The sequence below is a fragment of the Apis mellifera genome, linkage group LG8, assembly GCF_003254395.2.
Source record: "Apis mellifera strain DH4 linkage group LG8, Amel_HAv3.1, whole genome shotgun sequence".
Taxonomy (NCBI): Eukaryota; Metazoa; Arthropoda; class Insecta; order Hymenoptera; family Apidae; genus Apis; species Apis mellifera.
The window spans coordinates 1,732,257-1,752,852 of NC_037645.1; the positions used below are offsets into that span (position 1 = coordinate 1,732,257).

Consider the following 20,596-nt stretch of genomic DNA (forward strand, 5'->3'; position numbering starts at 1 on the left):
ATTAGATTCAAGTAAAAAAAAGTTTATAACTATTTATCATTCAGGAAAATTCATAATAGATTTGCAAGTTTATATTTATATAGCACATATTTTATAAATCATATCGTTTTGAAAAATTCAAATCAGCATTTTGCATTTCGTTAATAATTAATTTTTTACGAAAAAAATTTTTTGATGAAATTTTTTTAATGAAATTTTTTCATCTTCAAATATTAAAAAATTATAGATGTTTAAAATGGTCACCTTTTAAAACTATTGTTAAAAAATGATTTGAAGAAATTTCAAATTAAAAATAATTCGAAATAAATAAATCACTTATCTAATTTCATAATCTAAAAATGAACGAATGTAAAATTTCATACATGAAAAAAAAAATTATAAATAAATTACTTTTGAAATAAACTGAATAAAAAAAACCAAAGATACATATCGTGTTAAATTTGAATTTTAACGAATGAAAAGTGGAGGGAAATATTAAATCATGTAAGTTTCGTTTTCATCTCACAGAGCGCGTAAGAAGTGACCCGAACATATATAGATGGCGGGTTGTCATTAAAACAGAAACGATGCACCATATTTAGTAGGCTACTAGCCATAGTGAAAAATTGTTGATTGTATCTTTTAGTTTTATATGAATATAAAAGCTAATAAGAGGGGAAATGTAATCCATTTTATAGAGTAATGGCAACAATAGCTTCTTGCTTTTAGTTACAAAAAGCAAAAGCTCTTGTCTCAAAGTGAGACATCGGATGTCAGTCGTGAAAATCTGGGCATGTTGTGTGAAAAGATTATTGATATAAAAAAATGTCACTGATGTCGTCAACAATACGTTCAATCCAAAGAAATTTATTGACAAATAGGTGAAGATGGAAGATGAAGCTGATCTTAGAGAACAATTATTTCACAACACAGTACGGGAGAATATTGTGAGTAAAAAATAAAATATTTTTAATCATAGTAAACTTTTTTTATTATTTATTAGTTTATATAGAGGGTTCTTGAAATTTCTTGCGACGTTCCTGCAATAAGCAATCGCCACGTTTTCCTTACATTTTTTCGCAATTAAATTCAATATTTTTACGATCAATCTTTTAAATCACGAACATGTTCTTGACATTGAAAGTTAGAAATAATGTAATTCTAGCACCTAACCTTTTATCTATTTAACTAAATAAAATTTCATTTTTAATATTACCATATATTTTAATAATATAAAAAATTTAATGAATAAAACATAATTAATATTATAATATAAAATATAATTTCATATTTATATATTTATATTATATTTCATATTTTATTTATAATTTCATATGTTTATATTTATATTTTATGAAATTAATTTTTTATTAAGTTTATAAAAAAGAAAATAATATTAATTATTTACATATGTTATTGCCAATTTTATATTGGCAAACAGAATTATTATGAATAATAAATATAATATATGAATATAATGAAGAACAGATTTACGTAATTTTATTAATGAAATAAATATGTAAATCATTTTAATTACTTAATTAGTAAAATTAATTAATATCATTAAAAAATTAAAAAATTATTACATATATACATATATTTACAAAAGATTTTATCGTTTTTTAAATATTGTGTTATAATAATATAATAATTATTAATTTAATCTTTGTTTAATAATAACTTAATTGAATTAACACAGAATAATTATCATTGGAAATTCGAAAGAATATTGTTAGAATATTGTTAAAGTTTTTGCAATATATTTTCTTAATACTTTCCAAAGTCGTTGACCACATATTATTTTTTACTCTGACCGGTTTTTCCTTCCACCTTGACTAGTTATAAAAAGTGGTTTCTGATCAATTGTGCAGCTTCTTCAATCATTTCTTCACATACAACAATCATATTTATTTTTTTGAATAAAATTGCATTTTTTTATGAAATAATCGATAGTTTCTACTTGTTGTATTATCATTATGAGCAATTTATATGTATATTCGAAACATTTTTGAAAGAAATTATTATCATGATTGAATGCTATTTCTTCTTTTTTCGATGGGCAAATATTAACAAAGAGATTCATTTTAATACTAATTTCGAATTCTATAGAAACACCTTATACATTAAAGAACCAGTGACAAAGTTCTCTGTCTAGAAAAGCTAAAAATATGTCCGGTCAAAGACACGTGTGTTGCCATTTTAAAACGCTATAATTTTATATTTTTCATTCGTTTAATTATATTATTTTATTTATTTAATATAACTATATTTTAATTTGATTAAAAATTAAAATGTAAGGCGACATATTTCGCAATTAAAAATTACATTATGTATTAATATTCTTTATTATTATTATATATTATAAAATTTTTTATTTAAAAGATTATAGTTATTACTAAATAATATAAAACAAAATTACGGTTATCAAGCACGCAAATAAAATTATATATCTGAACTATTACTATTCTCAGCATTCAAATAAACTCTGCCAACTAAAGAATCATTAGATATATGCTAATCAAAATTAATGTTGTAAGATGGTTGTATTAGCATATTCGTTTTATTTTTTATTATATTAAATATTATTATTATTTTTTCTTCTTTTTTTTATTTCATTTTTTAATATATTTATTAGTGAAACATTAAGTATTTTATAACATTAAGTTGTTTGGGAAATTTGTGATTGTCAATTTTTTATTTTTCATATGATAAATAAACTATATTTAAAAATATGAAATTATATTGAATTTCGAATAAATAAGTTATTTTAAAATAACTTTCTTCAGTTTTATTTATCATTAAATATGTAGCAAATGTGTGTGTATGTGTTGTATGGTGCGTGCGCGCGCGTGTGAAAACAGAAAAGATTAAAATAAATTTTGATATAAAAGCATATAAAAAATATTTATTTTTAGAAAGAATTAATATATAATCTGAGATATTAATTATTCTTTTTTCATCAATCTCTTTTGAATGAACATAATCATGATTATGATTATTTTAATATATGATTATTAAAATGTGTATTAAATTATTATACAAATATTATACATATATAATAATTAAATAAATAATAATTTTAATCAATAATTTTAGCGAAATATAAAATAATATAAAACAGTTACTATAAAAGACATAAATTTCTAATTATATTTTTATTAATTGAAAATTTCAAAAAAAATACAATATGACAAAATTAGAATTTATTGCAATTTGTTTTTAAAAATAAATTTTTTTATTGAAATGATATTATTAATAATATTTATTAATATAATTATAATATTAATTAATAAATAAATTCGGGTCAATAATAAATTGATTTATTATATATTTATGTAGTATATATTTATTATAAGTATATAATATATTATTTGTTATAATTATTATTAATATTATTTGTACTATTATTATTGGAATAGGATTAAATTTTATATAAAATAAAATTTAGTTTCAATATTTTTAATGAAATCAATAATTGATAAGATATTGATATTAAATTGACGTTAATAAGTAAGAACTTTATTGATTCGATATCACTTCTACAATAGCCTGATATATTTCTATAATATTTTGATATCATTTAAAAGGAAACGCTATCCACTTATTATGTGACAGTCAGAAAAAGAAACGAATGGAAATTTAATGCTTATGTACTCAATAATCAAGACATTATATCGGAAGTTATATGTTGTTTAAGTTAATAGCAATTCACAATTTTTGAACCGATTTCTATTTTAAAATGTATTTGCAATAAAATTATTACATAGTTTTGTTAAATATTTAAATTTAGAACAAGAATTGTTAATTCTAGTTATATTTAGATATTTAATATCTAATTTAGAAGAATATTTAAAAATATAAAATAGTTTAATAAAAAATATCAAATTCAATTCCTAATTGATAGTTTTATTGTTCCATAGATTTTTCTTTCAAAATTTCAATTATAATTTACAAATACTTGATTTATATATGTTTACATAATTATAAAGATTAAAGTATTTTTTTCTTAGTAATACAAGTAATAAATATAAGTAAAATTTAACCTAATATTGACGTCATTAAACTTATTTAACGTATTGTACACATTATTTCGTTACACTTGTAAAGCTGCAACTAATCTTCGATTCTCGATATTTATTTTTAACTTCACAATTTTTATGAATGATTTTGATGCTTTTCTTTTCTATATGCATTGAAATATTTAAAATATTTTATTAAATTTTGCATTGAGTATTATTGTATTATTAGCATAACTTTATTTAGTAAGTATTGTTTTTAATAAAAATAAATTTATTAATAATAGTATATTGTCTCAATATACAACTGTAAATAGATACAATGTCCAAAGTAATATCACAAATGTAATTTTATAATCTATTGAAGGTCATTCATTTTCATATTGTTTACGCACTTGCAGTTATATATCAATTTGTTTTCATTTTTTTTTTCTTTTTTTTTTTCTCTTTCTTTCTTTAGCACAAGCATATGCATTTATAGCATGCGTCATAGTGATTGCTATTGTAAAATACTATATGTTAGACTTAAAATGAAATATAGAATATTTCCTATCATCCTAAACATTATAAAGATTTTGCAAAAAAATTAATCTATTGCAGAAAAATTAATTTTAAATGATTGAAACATAATTTAGAATTTTATTGTAATCTTATTTTTTTCTCATTTTTTTTTTAAATATAGAAAAAAAAAATATAAATATACATAATAATAATGAAATAGTTGAATGGAAAAATTTGAATGTTGTATAAAATTCAAAAATAGTTCCGAAATAGTTTATTCAATGTGAATAATATTATTAATTTTTTCGCAAACATTTCTATTACATGAATCAAATCATAGTGCAATCGATTGTAATTCTTAAATAAAACGTATCGCACGTTTCTATGGTCGTTACCAAAGTGATTCGGTACTAGAAAATTGATTTATGTTATTATTCTACATGAGTTGCGCTTAAACCTAATATTTAATCAAAATATGCATTAAAGTTAGCAATCTAGATATTTATTTTATTTTTTAATGATTAAATAAAATTATTATTATATATATATTTATCGGGAAAAATAATTAAATTGAAGAATTACCATAATTATAAAAGTATAAAAATATAAAGAAATATATTTTACATCATTACAGATATTCTTTCTTCTGTTCCTGATTCTCTATGTTTCAAGCTACGCCTTAATTGCGAAGTTTCGACGAAGAGACCGTGAAGATTATTTTTCCGTTGATGAAGATGAAGCAACGGTTTACAGAATCAGTCTTTGGTTATGTACCGTTGCTCTGGCTGTTTCTGTCGGAGCAACCTTGCTGCTTCCGGTTTCGATTGCAAGCAACGAAGTGTTGATATTATACCCGAACAGTTATTATGTTAAGTGGCTCAATAGCTCACTTATACAAGGTATAAACGCATGAGTCATTTATAAAAAAATTTATCCATTATTGTATTATAATTTTTGAAAAAAGAGATAATAAGAATTTAATTTTTTTTAAATATTATAATAGAAATCATTTAAAAATTTATAAAAATATAATTATAACTTTTTAACAATTAGGTTTATGGAATCATGTATTCCTCTTTTCAAATTTATCTCTCTTCGTATTTTTACCGTTTGCATATTTATTCACTGAATCAGAAGGATTTATTGGATATAGAAAGGTAAGATTAATAAACTGATAAAAAACTAATAAAATCAATAAATTTATAGATTAAGCTTTTCAGAAAAAATTAATTTTTAATTTTTTAATTGCAGGGTTTAATGGCTAGAGTTTATGAAACTGTGACAGTTCTTTGTTTATTGGGAACACTTGTATTAGGAATGACATATGTTTTATCAGCACTAATAGATTATCAGAAATCTAGCCTACACACATTGCTCAGTATGTATATAAAGAATATATAATTTTTTAAAAATAAATGTATAAAAATTATAATTATAATAAAATTATAATATAATTTTTCTAGATTTATGGAGTTACTATTTGCCTTTTCTTTATTCTTGCGTTTCTTTTGTTGGAGTTGTTATGTTATTGCGTAAGTTTAATAATTAAATCTAAAAAATTATTATAATATAAATTTATTAAAAATATAAAAAACATTCATATTTCGTTAAAATACTAATAAAATCATAATTTATTCTTGTAGTATGTACACCAATGGGATTTGTACAGTTATTCGGAGTAGTTGGCTCATTTCTCGTAAAACCGCAGTTCCTAAAGAATTTAGATGAAGAATTCTCTGCATATAGATTAGAAGAAGATTGTATTCATAGAAGGTCAATTATTTATTATTATTTTTATAATTTTTAAATTTTAAATTCATTACTTTATAAGAATGTTATTGCATGTATAGATTACAACATGCGAAAGCGACGGGGAAATCATATGTTTCGCCAGTGCCTATGTCGATATTAACTTGTGGTTTAATATTGGAAGATGATGAATTTCTTAACGCAAATCCAAATTTAATGTGCTTAAGGAATGGTGCTCTTCAGCATGGATTAGCTCAGTATTTGAAAAATATTCAGAAACGAAAGAATATTTTGGATCAGCAAAGGCGAACATGGTGGGTTCGACGAACTTTGCTGTATCCTCTGGCCATGTTAGCATTATTTATACTTTCCACTGCCACAGCTTTGTTAGCAGTTCAAAACACATTAGAATTGCTAATTGGTATTAAAGCATTACCTTTGAGTACAAGGGTTAGTATACAAATTACTACATATTAATTACTACATATTAAATAAGAAAGGAATGAAATTTTTATTTTGAATTACATAATCAAACAATAATATATTTAACGAATTCTTAGCAATTCACTCTAGGTATCAGCTCATTATCGAAATTAGGTCCTATTGGAGCCGCAATTGAAGTGGCAGTAATTTTGTATCTAGCTGCTACGAGCGCAATAGGTTTGTACACACTTCCTGGTGTTAAACGCGTTCGACCTCGACTTCATTCCACACCTCTTATTCATCTTATTGCAAATTGTGCTCTTCTTCTTGTATTGAGTTCAGCGTTACCATTGTTGTCTAGAATATTAGGTAACTATTATTTAATAATTTGAAACGAATTCAAATAAATAAATTTATCATTACTTTTATAATAATTTTATAAATAATGCATTTTTGGGTTATTTATTTCAGGTATGACGAACTTTGATTTGCTCGGCGATTTCGGTCGTATTGAATGGCTTGGTAATTTCAAATTAGTACTATTTTATAATTTAATCTTTGCTACGGCAGCGATTAGTTGTCTAGTAACGAAATTTACGGCGACTGTTCGCAAAGAAATTTATGTCAGATTAAGGAGTAGCTTGATAGGAATTTTTAAGAATGACGGTAAGAAAAATTCTATAGGAATATGTCCTACAAAAGAAGATTAGACTGACTTCCGTTGTAAACAGAGAATAAAAATTAATATTGTGCGTTAAATAAAAAAATGGAACTTAAAAATGTGAATTTTTGTATTCGCATAATGTTAATAATATAGATGTGTACAACAATATATGTGTGCGAGAGAGAAAATATATCTAAAACTATTTGGAATTCCGCATTCGTAAAATATTTTAATTTTGATAGCACTTGATATTCATAAAATGTATTCAAATTTATTTAAGCAAAATTCAATTATATATGTCAAATATGTTATTACATGTATAGTCCGTCCAGAGATATCATATAATCATAAATTATTGTGTCAATCGGCAATACCAATTAAGACTGTGGTTACATTGCGAATTTTTTATAAATTAATAAACAATTCGCTTGCAGTATAACCATGTCTATAAGAATATTATTTAATTGTTTGTTTTCGTCTATTACAATTGTAAATATTATACCTCGATTTTTAAATTCGATATATAATTTTCAATTATAGGCAATAAAATGCTAAGCAATAAAAACTATTGATTAGCTTTTATAAATATATATTATAATTTAATAATTTATAATTTAGAATATATTTGCTTTCTAATTTATTATTATGAAATTGATTATTTTGAATAAATTTTAATATTTTAGATAAAAATTATTATCAGATATTTAAAATCTTATAGTAATATGAATTTTCTTGCATATATCTTAACTTTCTCGTTTCAGTTTTCAGAATATTTATAGTTTTTTTCATTTTATGAAAAATTTCATTTATGAATGTTTTTTATTAATTTTATAAACACATTCTCTGAACAGACCGTACATAATATTTTGCGAGTGTATTGTGCATGTATGTGTGTATGTGTATAATCATTTAATCACAATTAATTATTTATTATACAATCACTATTTTAATAATTATTTACTCAAAATATACATACCAATCTTGTATAAGAAACTTTACTTAGTATGTGAACTCAAAATAAAGACAACGCAATATTGTGATAAAGATACATATGTAGGAGTGTCTAGGAAATAAAAGAATTCTCAATATAGAATTTTTTTACTCTACTATTATTAGAAATGAAAAACAAATGTTAAAATTTCTTTTTTTAAATAGTGATTGTTATTTGAATATAAATATTAAATACATTAATTAAGTATAAATGAATATTTAAATTATACTTTTAGAAATTTCAATGATGAATTTTCATTCTTTAGAAAAGGATGTATAGGCCTTCAAATATGCCTAATTTAATTCTTCAATCAAATAATATAAAAAAATGTAAAAAATTATATTGTATTATGTTGTATAATAGTCTTAATTTAATAATTGCGTTTGAATGCATTTTATCGATCAAGTAATTTTTATGAAAAATCATGAGTTTGTTAAAAGTTTTAAATGTAAATACACTTATAACAAACATAATATGCATTTTAAAATGCACACAGACTGCATATATGATAACATTTAAATTTTAAAATGTTATCATTTTGACTGACTTATTTTGTTAATTCATTACTGAAATCTAGTGCTTTAAAATTATTTATTTAGCTTAAAAAACGAATTTCTTTTTGTTTCTTAATTGCGTTTATATTAATATTATAATATTTGATAAGCAATGAAATAATATCTTACCCAAATATACTATGTGATATGTATCTTGTCAAAGAGACAATATGATGTTAAGAAAAAGAAAACAGTAAAAATATACTCATTAACTAATTATTAATATATTTAATCAGAATAATATCTCAGGATATAAAATATTGTTTAATACTTGTTAACATATGTATATTACCACATACGTGTGGATTTGTTTGTAAGATTTGAATTCTCTATTGGGAATTCTTTGTACACATAAATAGATTCGTAAATAAAAAATAATAATTTTACAACATACAGATATAAAAAAATATTTACTATTATTTTTATTTTTATATATTTTAAACAACAAAGAAATAAAATTAAAGTTTTATTTTATTATATATATATATATATAGTTTTATTTTATTATATATATATATATTATATTATATATTATTATTTTTAATAATATGCATTCATAACATCATATATAATTAAATTATATTTACAAAAATGAAATAAACTATAAATTATATTATGAATTACTTAATTTTTTATTTAAACTTATTTCTATTACATTGTTTATAAATATTAAAAATATGGATAAAAATGTATTAAAATCATAATGATGTATTTAATTAAGGCATTCTTTTAATCCAAATTTTTGTAATATTGAACAAAAACCTTTTACCTGAATTCCAGCACGAACAATTTTATAATATCCTGGCTTGCTTAAATCAACAATTGTTGATCCTTTTCTCGATTTTGATTTTGATTTTGATTTACCAAAGTTATTGGAATCATAAAATATTCCACCTAACATGGGCCATAAATTTTGAAATTCTGAAGCATATAAGCAACTTTTTTCATTACTTAAATTAGCACTTGTTAAAGCTAAAGGTCCTGTTATTGCAGAAATATAACTTATAAATTTGAAAGAAGGAATTCGAATGCCTACTGTATCATGATTAGGATTTAAAGCAGGATTTAAAGCTGGTGTTCGTTTTACAATAATTGTAATTGGTCCAGGTAATATTAATGATAATAAATCTTGTGGTAAATGATCAACAATACCCCATTTTTTTATATCATTTATATTGTTAACAGAAATAGATAATGGTTTATCCTTATCACGTTTTTTAATTTCATAGAGTTTTTCAATAGAGCTAGTACTTGACACAATACCAGCAAGACCATATATTGTATCTGTTGGGATTGCTATAATTTCATTTTGTTGTAGCAATGTGATAGCTACTGCTAAACTTCGTTTTCCTTTACATATCCAGTGATGATTATTAAAATTTTTTGACACTTCTATTTCACTTGCAGCTGCATTCAAGAAATTAGTCATTGGACCCAATTTATGTTCATTCGTGATTGTTCTTTTTCCACCAAGTAAGAAATAAAACTGTATTTCCAAAATAGAAAATTTATTAATTTTAAATAATGAAAAGATATTGATAAAATTTATTAGTAATAAATTTTATTAGTAATAATTTATAGTATGATGCAATCATTAAAATAATTTATTCAAATATATAATATATAATGATATACAAATAAATTTATAATATTAATAAATATAAAAATTAAAATTTGAAATGATTAATAAAATTATTATTTATATATTTATTAAAATATATTTTATATATTATTATTATTAAATTACCTTTAATCGCGCCAATTGTGAGCACATTGAGGATTGCAACATCTATAGAACGTTGTCATAGGTTCATCAGCGGATCTTGTTTGAATTTGCATGAAATATGCTCGTGGATGAGAACATTTTGGACATCGTTCATCTGTAGAATCAACGTTGTCCCAAGCCTCGCTTCCACCTAATACATCATCAACTTCTTTTAATTTTGGATATGTACGACTGCTTAATTTTCTTTCAATATTAAATACATAAGGACATGTGCTACACGCGAAACGTAATCCTGCCAAAGCTTCTTCCACTCGAAGCACATTACCACACGTCGGACAAAACATCAACATCGTGTAAATACAACTAAATAATTTCGTATAATAAATAATGATAAACAATCAATTGTTTAATTGTTATATAAAGACTATTATTCTTTATTTTGATATAATAATTTTTAAACAATAGAAATACAGCATAGAAAAGATAGTTTGACAAGTTGAAAAAGAAAAATCTTTTTCGTATAAATTATATACATAAAAACTGAATATTATTTACATGTATATCCGCCTTTTCTGTTGTACAAGATTTTTATAAATTTATAAGAAAATTGATTATTATTATTTTAAAGTATTTATTATAAATTTTAAATTATTTTATATTTTATTTTATAAGCAATTATTAAAATTTAATGTTTACTCATTATATTTAAATATAAAAATAATTCATAAAAATATAATAGAAAATCATGTGTTATATTAACATATTATATTTAGATAATTTATATTGAAAATTATGAAATTTCAGTTATAATATATTAATAATTATGTGCGAAAATTTAATAAATTGTATAAGATTGTTTTGACAAATTCATAGAATATTTAAATTATAATATATGATTTATTATTTTCAGGTATTCAGTTATGAATGATTGGTCGAGTTTTAAATGAATTTTATTTTATTGAATGAAACAAACAAAATAAAATTAAACTATTAAAAATATATATTTTACAAAATATAAATTAAATATTTTTATCGTATATATATTTCAACATGTTTCAACGGTATGTTCATAACCTATTTTAACTGATATTGTTGATATTAAGAAATATTAGAAATATTTTAAAATTAAATTTTAATTAATTAGATTTAAATTTTTTAGTTATGTTAATTTATAAATTTTGTATATATTTCAGTTGTAAAAATTTATGTTTAGCATCAAATATACAATCAAGATATAAAAGTTTATCATCAAAAATTGAAGCGAAGGAAAAACAAAATTTGTTATTTGAAAAAGAGAAGAAACAACAAAGAACTGCAATAGGAAGGATTGAAAAGATACAAGTCATATATGAATCTCCTGTGGAAGAAATAACTCTTATAATGAATAAATATATATCAACTCCTACAGATTGTGCAAGACATATCTCTGAAGGTTTATCTAAAGTATCTGCTCTTGCTTTAGTAGATGGATCACCATGGGATATGAATAAACCTTTAACATCAAGTTGTAAATTAAAATTATTAAATTTGCTTAGTCCAGAAAACAAAGTAGTAAATGCAGCATTTTGGCGAACTTGTTCTTTTATTTTGGGTGCTGTTATAGATATGGCATTTAAACCAGATATAGAAATCCATTTACATAGTTTTCCAATACCAGTCATAAAATCAGGCAGTTTCATATATGATGTATATCTTGATTTAAATAATTGGGAGCCTGTAACTCAAGAAATGCGTGCATTATCTGCTCAGTTTATAAAACTAGTAAATCAGGAATTACCTATAGAGAGGATAGATACTACAGAAAGCGTAGCACTTGATATATTCCAGAATAATCCTATAAAATTAAAGCAAATACCAGAAATTGTAAAATCTAACAACAATAAAATTACTTTATATAGAATTGGAAATCATATAGATATTAGTAAGGGACCTATGATAGGAAATAGTTCATTAATAGGACGCTGTACAATTACCGCTGTTCATGAAGTTCCGAATAAAGAAAAAATATATAGATTTCAAGGTGTAGCGCTACCTAAAGGAATTCTTTTGAATCAATTTGCTTATAGTTTGTTGGAAAATCGCGCTAAGAAATTGAATACTACAACATGGTCAATTTTATCGGAAACAAATTACGAGGATGAAAGTTTTACCGAAATGTACAGTAGAAATTAATTTTTATATAAAGTATATACTTATTTTAAATAAAAGTGTATACTTTTAGTATTCATTTTCGTAATTCCTTACTATATGTATAATATGTTATAATAAAATAATGTTTATATATATATTAATTTTTGTCATTCATATACATGTAAAGTATTTTATTATTCTTTTATCAATATCTATTATTAAATATTTTACTTGTGTATATATATATATATATATATATATACATACACACACATAGCTAATGCAATAAAAATTAATATAAGATATAATTGTATAATTTCAATATATATACATATATATACACGCGTATGTGTGTGTATATATGTGTACGTGTATATGATTACGAATGTATGTGCTTACAATATTTTATAGTGTAATATTTTAATGTAAAAACCGAGGTAATTCACAAATTTTGACATACATGTCGTGGGCTACGCAATTCCCACACAAAATTACCAGGTAATCTATTAGCTATCGACGCTGAGCATATGACATTCATTCGTAAATAGAGCTGCTGATTCTTGTGTGTTTTAGATTCATTGGTTTCAAATTCATCAGATTTTAAAATCGATCTGACAGCAAGTGGCGCTAATTCTGGTGTGCACTTTAAATCAACCTCAATCACTAGATCAAATGACGGTGGTCTCTGGACCTGCTGTTCAGTTTCGACTGTTAGATTTGCCGTGCTCACTGTATGCATGAATTTACTTTCATATGCGTATTTATTCATATTTCCATAGTAAAAGAAACGTCCACCGTATTCTCCATATCCCGAGTAAGTGGAAGCTGGTGGAGGTCTTAATGGAAGTGTCAAAGGAATCTAGGAAGGAAAGAATATCGATAGAACTATTTATCGATGATAATATTTCGTTTCGTGCTTTGTTTCTCTCGCCTTTGCAAATGTAACCTGTAAGAGTAGTTCGTGTTCGTAATGTAAATTCTCGAAGAGATGCTCGTTCACACTACCCACTAGACGTCGTAATCGAAGATACATAAAACGTTGTTCGTCCCTCCAAGAGTTTTCTTCGGTATTTTTTGTAACTTCTAAACAGGTAAACCAAGCACGTTTCATTGTGTATTTCAGTTTCATGCTTACAGCTCCACCGAGACCTCTTCTATTAGACGATACTTTGAAAAATAGTACTTGTCGACCTTCTACGAGACAATCCAAAACATCTACGACCTTGCATCCGGAGATTAGGGCCGATCTACTAATATTATTTCGTCGCGTAACATTTTAATCCATAAATGTAAGCAAAATTTAGAAATTATTTTCTGTATACTAAAAATAATTGGAAAAAATTAAATTTTTATGGATTAGTTAAGATATTAAGATTCGTTTGAAATTATTCAATATTTTTTATCATATGGCCAAAGGGAAAAAAAGATTAAAAATTTGAATCGTAGTACCAAGGCTAGTATCCTTTTATAAAATAATTCACCTGTTTACCCTGCGCTCAGAGACTTTTTCGAAAAAATTCATAAATCGTTTACAGACGGCTATAAAAGAAGTGACACTCGATTCCGAGGTACGAGGACCAATAATAGATGGGTGATAATTTGCAATTCGGTTAAGAAGTTCGTTCAGGTTGTCAAGTAAACTGCCCGCGTAGAAACAAAGTCGCGAGAATTTTTGTTGCTTTGATGGTGGATGTGTATATCTCCACGTCACGGCTCGTAACATTTTATATTGCGCTTTGATCAATTCCAGAGCATTCAGAGCTTTGCTATAAGCCAATAATTCGGTATCTGTTTTTGCATTTTTCATTAGTTCTTCGTTACGTCTTATCAATCCTTCTACTTTCGTGCAAGCGGTGAGAAAAGCTCCATTTAAAACTGCAGCCGCTACCGTTGAACAATGTCTAAAAGGCATAAAAATAATGATCTTTTAAAATATAATATATATAGGATAAAATTTACCAATTTTATTAAATAATCTCAAAATTAAAATGGTAATTACGATTAAACTTTGTAGGTAAGTACGGAGAAAAAATATATGAAATCTTAAATTAATTTCTTTTAAAATTATATATACAATAAAGTATCATAAAAATATATCATATTTTATAAAAAAAAATTTTTTTTCGTAGTGATAAATTAATGAAGAATGCCGAAATAAATAATAACATTTAAAAAAATCACCTAGAAACCAAACGCACGGTAGTGGCTACATCATGAAGAGGAAGTAATCGAAGAATCATTTCCAAAACTTCCGGCGGAAGCGTGTCCAACGCATAGCCATAATAATTCTCTTCTTTCTGGAATTTTTCTTGATCTATTTGCGATTCCTGGTATTGATCGCATTTTATAATTGGTATTTTTGCTCGTTTATTCACATTCATTTAAAATGGAGGAACATTAAAAGTAGGAAAAGAAATGGAGGATATAAATTGATGATATCCTTTGATGTTTGGCAGTCGATGCTACTTTGCGTATTTTTTGTTTTTCTCTTCTTTCTTTTCGTCGTTATGATGTTGAATAACTAATTGAGTTTTCCTCGTTATTACATTACACTTTGACCTAATTAAAACGTTGCCTTTGGATAAAAATTTAATAAAACTAAAAATGTCAGACAAGGCAAAACAAAAGCGATATGCTGCTATCGTTTTAATCGAGTTCTTACTTCGATTCTTGTTTTACAATTTTTGTATTACATTTTTTTCATATTTTTTTTTTTTCATATCAATTAAATTTTCAAATTAATAAAATTTTCATATTAATGAAAAGTGATGATAATCGTTATCGAGAATAATAAATATTTATTTTTTATAATGACTTTTTTTTTTTGATTTATTGATTTATTAGAGTCATATATGTACAGCTTGTATGTCATTTTTATATTGAGATTGTCTTTGGTTTATCTATTCTGTATATTTCAAGAAATAATATACAGTTTTTTTAATTTATTGACACAAAAAAATAGAATCTTAAAATTATTTAAATTAATATATATAATTATATAATCGCAATTTTGAATGTACAAGAATAATTACAATTGTTATAATGACTATACATCATCAATTTTCTATATATTGTGAAATAAATAATTCATTGAAAATTAGTAAAGTCTAAAATAATAAAAATTTCATAAAAATAATTTCTCATCAAAATTTCATTTCACAATATATATCATTCCACAATATACAATCTCTTTATTATAAAAGGATAATCCTTCAGAAATTCTTTACTAAAAACTTTCATTTTAAATCTTACTTTAGTTCTTCAAACCCTGTTTTATCGTTAATCCTTGTTAAAAAAGGATTTAACATTTTCTAGATTTAAAATCAAAATTAATGTAGATTTAAAATCAAAATTTTTGTATCATATTAAAACAAAATTTTTATCGTTCTCCATACTTAACAAGATTATTCTCGCATTTATCTAATCATCTTTAACTATTTTAGGATAAATCATGTTCAAGACTACACGGAAAAATTAACAGGCATCAAAAGCGTGAACTTCGTTTGATCCACGGGTACTTCCTCAGATCCACAAGGGCTGATGCTATCCAGAAGTGTTTGGATTGCGTTTTGATTGGTAGGATGTTTTCTTTTAGTGTGTTCTCTTCTGTGTTTCAATTCTTTAAATGTTTTTCCACATTGTTCGCAAACATAGGGTCTTGCAGCCTCGTGGGATCTCATATGGCCTTCGTAATGGCTTTTTCTGACGAATTTTTTACCACATTGACCGCAATCAAATTGAAAACGGCCTTCATGAGCCGCCACGTGGGAGCTCAATGTCCATTTGGTCTTGAAAGTTTTGGAACAGTAGTCACATCTTATCTTAGATACTGTATTTGAGTTATTTTTTTCTTGTTGCATAGTTCTTCGTGGATTTTTATTGAGAAGTAACATTTCCTCGAGCAAGAAATCATCTTCTTTATCTGGTTGTTCCTTTTCACCATTCTCTAATGCTGTTTGAGATTCTAATATGTTTGCTGTATGCTGTTTCATGTGCTCTTGTAATTCTTCTTCGTTTCGGGAACATGTTCCACATAGAGCACACATATTTTTGCCTGGAATCTATTTGTAAGTATTGTAAGTATATCTATTTGTAAGTATATAAATATGGATAGATCTAATATTAAAATATGTGATTAATAAATAAAGTTGTCAGACTAACAGAGAAATTGATTAATTTATGTTTATTGATAAAAAGATGATTATGAAAATAGAGAATAATTTAATCTAGATCTATTCTGAATTCTGAGAAATTTTTTGATTGCATTGAATAATGAATGCTATTATATACTTGATATTTTATATTAAAACGAAATTATTGATTATCTGAACAAGATATCCATTTAATATGGATAATTGAAAATGTAATATTTTCTCATATTTACTCCAAATTCTTCTATTGATTTTAAATATATACATAACTTTCACATACCTTTTCATGTGAACTCATATGAGCCTTAAGTTTGATCTCGCTAGTGTACTTCCTCTTGCAGTGTAAACAGGAATAAGATTTTTCGTGCGATTCGTTATTCCAAACAACATGTTGCCTATTGATTATTCCATTTGTTATACTCTCAATACTTTCTTTATCATTCTGTCGTTGCTTATAATTTTCATAATCACATAATTTTTCTTTTCTCATTTCATGACGAGCAATGTGGCGTTTCAGATCATGTGCTCTAGAGAAAGCTCTACCATATCTGGTGCAACCAGGATAAGGACATCCCTTGGTTTTATCATTTTTTGGTCGAGAATTGACATTGTTAGAGGAATGTTTGGCATCTTTGTTGCAATCTTTGCATGAATTTTCAATTTTTTGACTGGTAACAGTTGCTAAAGGTATTACGATAGAAATGGTCTCATTAGTGCCTGGGTTCACTATCGGACCAACGTGAATAGCTGGAGGTGTTGCCAGAGATATTCCATTCTCGTTATTCTTACTCATCTTTCAATATAATTACTTAGTTGTTGGAAACTGAAGAAATAAAAAAATAAAAGGTAAAATTTGTATAAAACTATTCCATAATATATATTCTATAATATAGTAATTAATAAAGAGAATAAGAAGAAATAAAATTAAATATATATATTTTATAAATGAAAAATTATTTTTTTAGATTTCTAATGTCAATTATCTAAGAATACATAAACAAATTTTACCAGAAAATTCTAACAATCATTAAATTAGCATACACATCTAATACTCGACAGAAAGAAAAATCAATTTCTCTGAACGAATTTTTTCTCCAATAATATCAAATAAAAATACCGTGTGTATAATAAAATCGGTAGCCATTTTGAATCGAACAAATTCACCCTGTCATTTGAATGAAACAAATTCTCTGGTATTAGTCGTATTACATTCGTTCATACGAACATGAACCAATCCTAGACATGGAAATAAGTTCTTACTTGGTTTGCAACCTTGCCCCGCTTTGATTCTTCGATCGCCTCCCTCTTTTATTCGACACGTCAGAGGCCGACTCAATGATTCATCTACCTCACGCCTCCTCTATTCTCCCCTTGGAAAGGGCGAAACCGAATGGACACGCGACTTCATGAATCATTTTTTCTTCCCTTCTTTGTTCACATCCTATCGAGAATATTATTCGATATTAATCACTATTATATAATTCTCCTATTTTTATACATACATATATATATATATACATATATAATATTTAAACATATTTGACGATATTAAGTATCTATATACCGTATTTTTCTATTCGTATTTTTCTGTACGAGCAAATTCTATACGCTGCACAATTATTAATTATTCCTTATTTCGACTTTATTGAACAATTCGTTCTCTTGACAAGCACCCCACCCGATTACACGGGTAAAAAACGATAATTTTTCCTGGATCGAATGGAATGTTTCTTCCTTTCTCTTAATGCTTAACTCCTCTTTTTCATTCTTTCTTTCTTTCTCTTTTTTGCTTACGAGAGCTTCTCTCACTCGTGCAAATGATTTTCGTGGACAGAGCGCGCGCTCGTGTATATACCGTGTGTATAGTGGATGATTCCTCAGAGCGTGGATGAAACGAATCACTCGACTTACTCACTTTCCTCGCCACGATGAAAGTGTGCTACTACTGATCAGGAACGCGCACTCTCCCTGTTCGTTTCACGGACGCGGTTCCACGCGCATGTCAACTCTGTCTGGTTGTTAAACATTGTTGGATGAGGGGAGATCATCACGATGTTGCATATAGCAGATTTTTTATTATTTCTTAATTTGACGATTGAATAATTTAAAAAGAGACGAGGATTCGAGTTGGATTTAAATTAAGATAGCTATGAGATTAAAATTTGAATTAGTTTAAGTTAAATATAAATTAGATTTAATTTAAATCTAAGCTAAGTATCAGATATATATTACATTTATGTTTAGAAAACGTTTATTTGGATTTAATTTTTATAAATTTTATAGATTTTATCAACAAGAATTTATTTTATATTGTGAAATAAAAATAATGCATTGGGGTAAGATTGTGTATGAATAGAATTGTAATTTTTATATGCATTAATATTTAGTTTCTATTAATTTCTTTTTATAGAGTGTAGTTTAAATAAAAATAAAGTTTGTTGGAAAATAAAACAAAGGAGGATTAAATTAAAAGGTTGTTGCAAAAGTTTATTGTACTAGGAAAGGGAAGAATATGAATATAGTTATACGATTGATTACAATGAAAACAAATATATGTTATAAGCTTATCTTTCCTTCTAGATTGAATCATTATATACGTGTATACGTATACGTAGAGATGCGTGTACATATATTCTGTGTAAGCATGTACTATATTTAGAAACAGAGTAAGGGTTGAATTATTATAATTATTTTTGCAAAAAAATTTCTATGAACATATTTTGTCGATAATAGCTAAATAATCACAATATAATATCTTTAATCATTATTATATTATTTATATTATTATACAAATTATAAAAGAAATTTAACAAATTTATTAATATGTTTATTATTCTTATTTTCCCCTGTTATATTATAGATAATTATAAATAACAGTCAATAATATCGAGTCAAATGGTAGGATGGAAATATTATTAAGGAATTTCATATTAAATGACACACCTTTTCAACTTCCCCTGAGATTACGCCAAGTTTAATCAGCTAATAGCGTAGGTGAAAGTAATTATCCTTAAAAAAAGCAATTCAGAAGAAAAATGACATTACATTATGTAAAGCAACTCATGATTTTTATTATTTCCACAAATAATGATATTAAAAAAAATGTCAACTTTATAAATAAAATATATTTAGAAAGAACGATAGAAATTAATAAAATAATTTTAAATGAAATATAATGTATGATTTAATTAGACTTTTGTTAAAACACGCAAACTGATAACAATATTTATGTTATTGCATTATGTTAGACTTCTAATGTAATTAATAGTTACTAATTAATGCAAATGGATAATATAAGATCTAATCGATTAGATAACTTTTATTCATGGTCAATGATTATTATAATATATTCTTTTAATTTTTATAGTTCTTTTTTTTAATTTTAAAAATTTGTGGAAATAGTATATAACTAAATTTTATAATTAGTCATAAATGCATAGAATAACAATGTTTATGAAACTTGTTCATTGAAGTTTATTTGTTCTAGATGGAGAAGTTTGTTCCTGTTAGCTTGCTTGAACCTGATGCATGATAGTACAGCTTTTATACTTAAAATTCAATTTCCTTAATAACTTTATAATTCACAGTTTTTACAGATTCTTACATATCCTCACTTTACTTTGATATATATATATAATATATTATTACATTTTTTAAAATCATTTTATTCATCATATAAATCTAATGCAATATTCTCACATGATATCCAAGA

At 24.7% G+C, this 20,596-nt stretch overlaps 6 protein-coding genes and 1 non-coding gene across 9 annotated transcripts; 3 read left to right on the top strand and 4 right to left on the bottom strand.

The window, feature by feature from the left end:
• Positions 1-406: 406 nt before the first annotated feature.
• Positions 407-8,422, top strand: LOC413919 (protein Lilipod). The gene is made up of 9 exons (XM_006558898.3): positions 407-926; positions 5,131-5,395; positions 5,550-5,653; positions 5,748-5,874; positions 5,960-6,028; positions 6,140-6,269; positions 6,347-6,695; positions 6,806-7,037; positions 7,140-8,422. The coding sequence occupies exons 1-9, from the start codon at positions 867-869 to the stop codon at positions 7,376-7,378; spliced, it is 1,575 nt and encodes a 524-aa protein (XP_006558961.3). The 5' UTR covers positions 407-866; the 3' UTR covers positions 7,379-8,422.
• Positions 8,423-9,589: 1,167 nt separating this feature from the next.
• Positions 9,590-10,306, bottom strand: LOC725234 (yrdC domain-containing protein, mitochondrial). The gene has a single exon (XM_016913308.1). It carries the CDS (start codon positions 10,304-10,306, stop codon positions 9,590-9,592), a length of 717 nt encoding a protein of 238 aa, XP_016768797.1.
• Positions 10,013-11,111, bottom strand: LOC102653930 (DNA-directed RNA polymerase III subunit RPC10). Its single transcript, XM_006558900.3, has 2 exons — positions 10,625-11,111; positions 10,013-10,363 (listed from the first exon to the last, which is right to left on the bottom strand). Exon 1 carries the CDS (start codon positions 10,951-10,953, stop codon positions 10,627-10,629), a length of 327 nt encoding a protein of 108 aa, XP_006558963.1. The 5' UTR covers positions 10,954-11,111; the 3' UTR covers positions 10,013-10,363; positions 10,625-10,626.
• LOC100576663 lies at positions 10,802-11,611 on the top strand. The gene is made up of 2 exons (XR_003305251.1): positions 10,802-10,956; positions 11,514-11,611. It is a non-coding gene; the product is annotated as an uncharacterized LOC100576663 (transcript).
• Positions 11,612-11,653: 42 nt separating this feature from the next.
• LOC113218524 (39S ribosomal protein L39, mitochondrial) lies at positions 11,654-12,894 on the top strand. The gene is made up of 2 exons (XM_026442246.1): positions 11,654-11,664; positions 11,794-12,894. Exons 1-2 carry the CDS (start codon positions 11,654-11,656, stop codon positions 12,773-12,775), a joined length of 993 nt encoding a protein of 330 aa, XP_026298031.1. The 3' UTR covers positions 12,776-12,894.
• Positions 12,895-13,089: 195 nt separating this feature from the next.
• On the bottom strand, positions 13,090-15,481 carry LOC102653727. Its single transcript, XM_026442366.1, has 4 exons — positions 14,915-15,481; positions 14,215-14,634; positions 13,680-13,980; positions 13,090-13,592 (listed from the first exon to the last, which is right to left on the bottom strand). Exons 1-4 carry the CDS (start codon positions 15,112-15,114, stop codon positions 13,176-13,178), a joined length of 1,338 nt encoding a protein of 445 aa, XP_026298151.1. The 5' UTR covers positions 15,115-15,481; the 3' UTR covers positions 13,090-13,175.
• Positions 15,482-15,548: 67 nt separating this feature from the next.
• Positions 15,549-18,981, bottom strand: LOC409493 (zinc finger protein 569). 3 transcript variants are annotated; one of them, XM_393000.6, is made up of 4 exons: positions 18,449-18,981; positions 18,145-18,325; positions 17,165-17,707; positions 15,549-16,794 (listed from the first exon to the last, which is right to left on the bottom strand). In XM_393000.6, the coding sequence occupies exons 3-4, from the start codon at positions 17,675-17,677 to the stop codon at positions 16,195-16,197; spliced, it is 1,113 nt and encodes a 370-aa protein (XP_393000.3). In that variant the 5' UTR covers positions 17,678-17,707; positions 18,145-18,325; positions 18,449-18,981; the 3' UTR covers positions 15,549-16,194. The 3 variants fall into 3 exon arrangements, with proteins under 3 accessions (XP_393000.3, XP_026298149.1, XP_026298150.1); XM_026442364.1 differs by having other exon boundaries at positions 18,403-18,981; XM_026442365.1 differs by lacking the exon at positions 18,449-18,981 and adding an exon at positions 18,387-18,405.
• Positions 18,982-20,596: the final 1,615 nt, after the last annotated feature.

Coding starts and splice junctions, on each gene's coding strand:
- LOC413919 (XM_006558898.3), top strand. CDS start 867: ATGGAAGATGAAGCTGATCTTAGAGAACAATTATTTCACAACACAGTA. Junction 5,396..5,549: donor CAATAGCTCACTTATACAAG/GTATAAACGCAT, acceptor TTTAACAATTAG/GTTTATGGAATCATGTATTC. Junction 6,696..6,805: donor CATTACCTTTGAGTACAAGG/GTTAGTATACAA, acceptor ACGAATTCTTAG/CAATTCACTCTAGGTATCAG.
- LOC725234 (XM_016913308.1), bottom strand. CDS start 10,306: ATGACTAATTTCTTGAATGCAGCTGCAAGTGAAATAGAAGTGTCAAAA.
- LOC409493 (XM_393000.6), bottom strand. CDS start 17,677: ATGAGTAAGAATAACGAGAATGGAATATCTCTGGCAACACCTCCAGCT. Junction 16,795..17,164: donor ATATGAGTTCACATGAAAAG/GTATGTGAAAGT, acceptor ACTTACAAATAG/ATTCCAGGCAAAAATATGTG.
- LOC102653930 (XM_006558900.3), bottom strand. CDS start 10,953: ATGTTGATGTTTTGTCCGACGTGTGGTAATGTGCTTCGAGTGGAAGAA.
- LOC102653727 (XM_026442366.1), bottom strand. CDS start 15,114: ATGAATGTGAATAAACGAGCAAAAATACCAATTATAAAATGCGATCAA. Junction 14,635..14,914: donor ACCGTGCGTTTGGTTTCTAG/GTGATTTTTTTA, acceptor TATGCCTTTTAG/ACATTGTTCAACGGTAGCGG. Junction 13,981..14,214: donor TCTGAGCGCAGGGTAAACAG/GTGAATTATTTT, acceptor TAATATTAGTAG/ATCGGCCCTAATCTCCGGAT.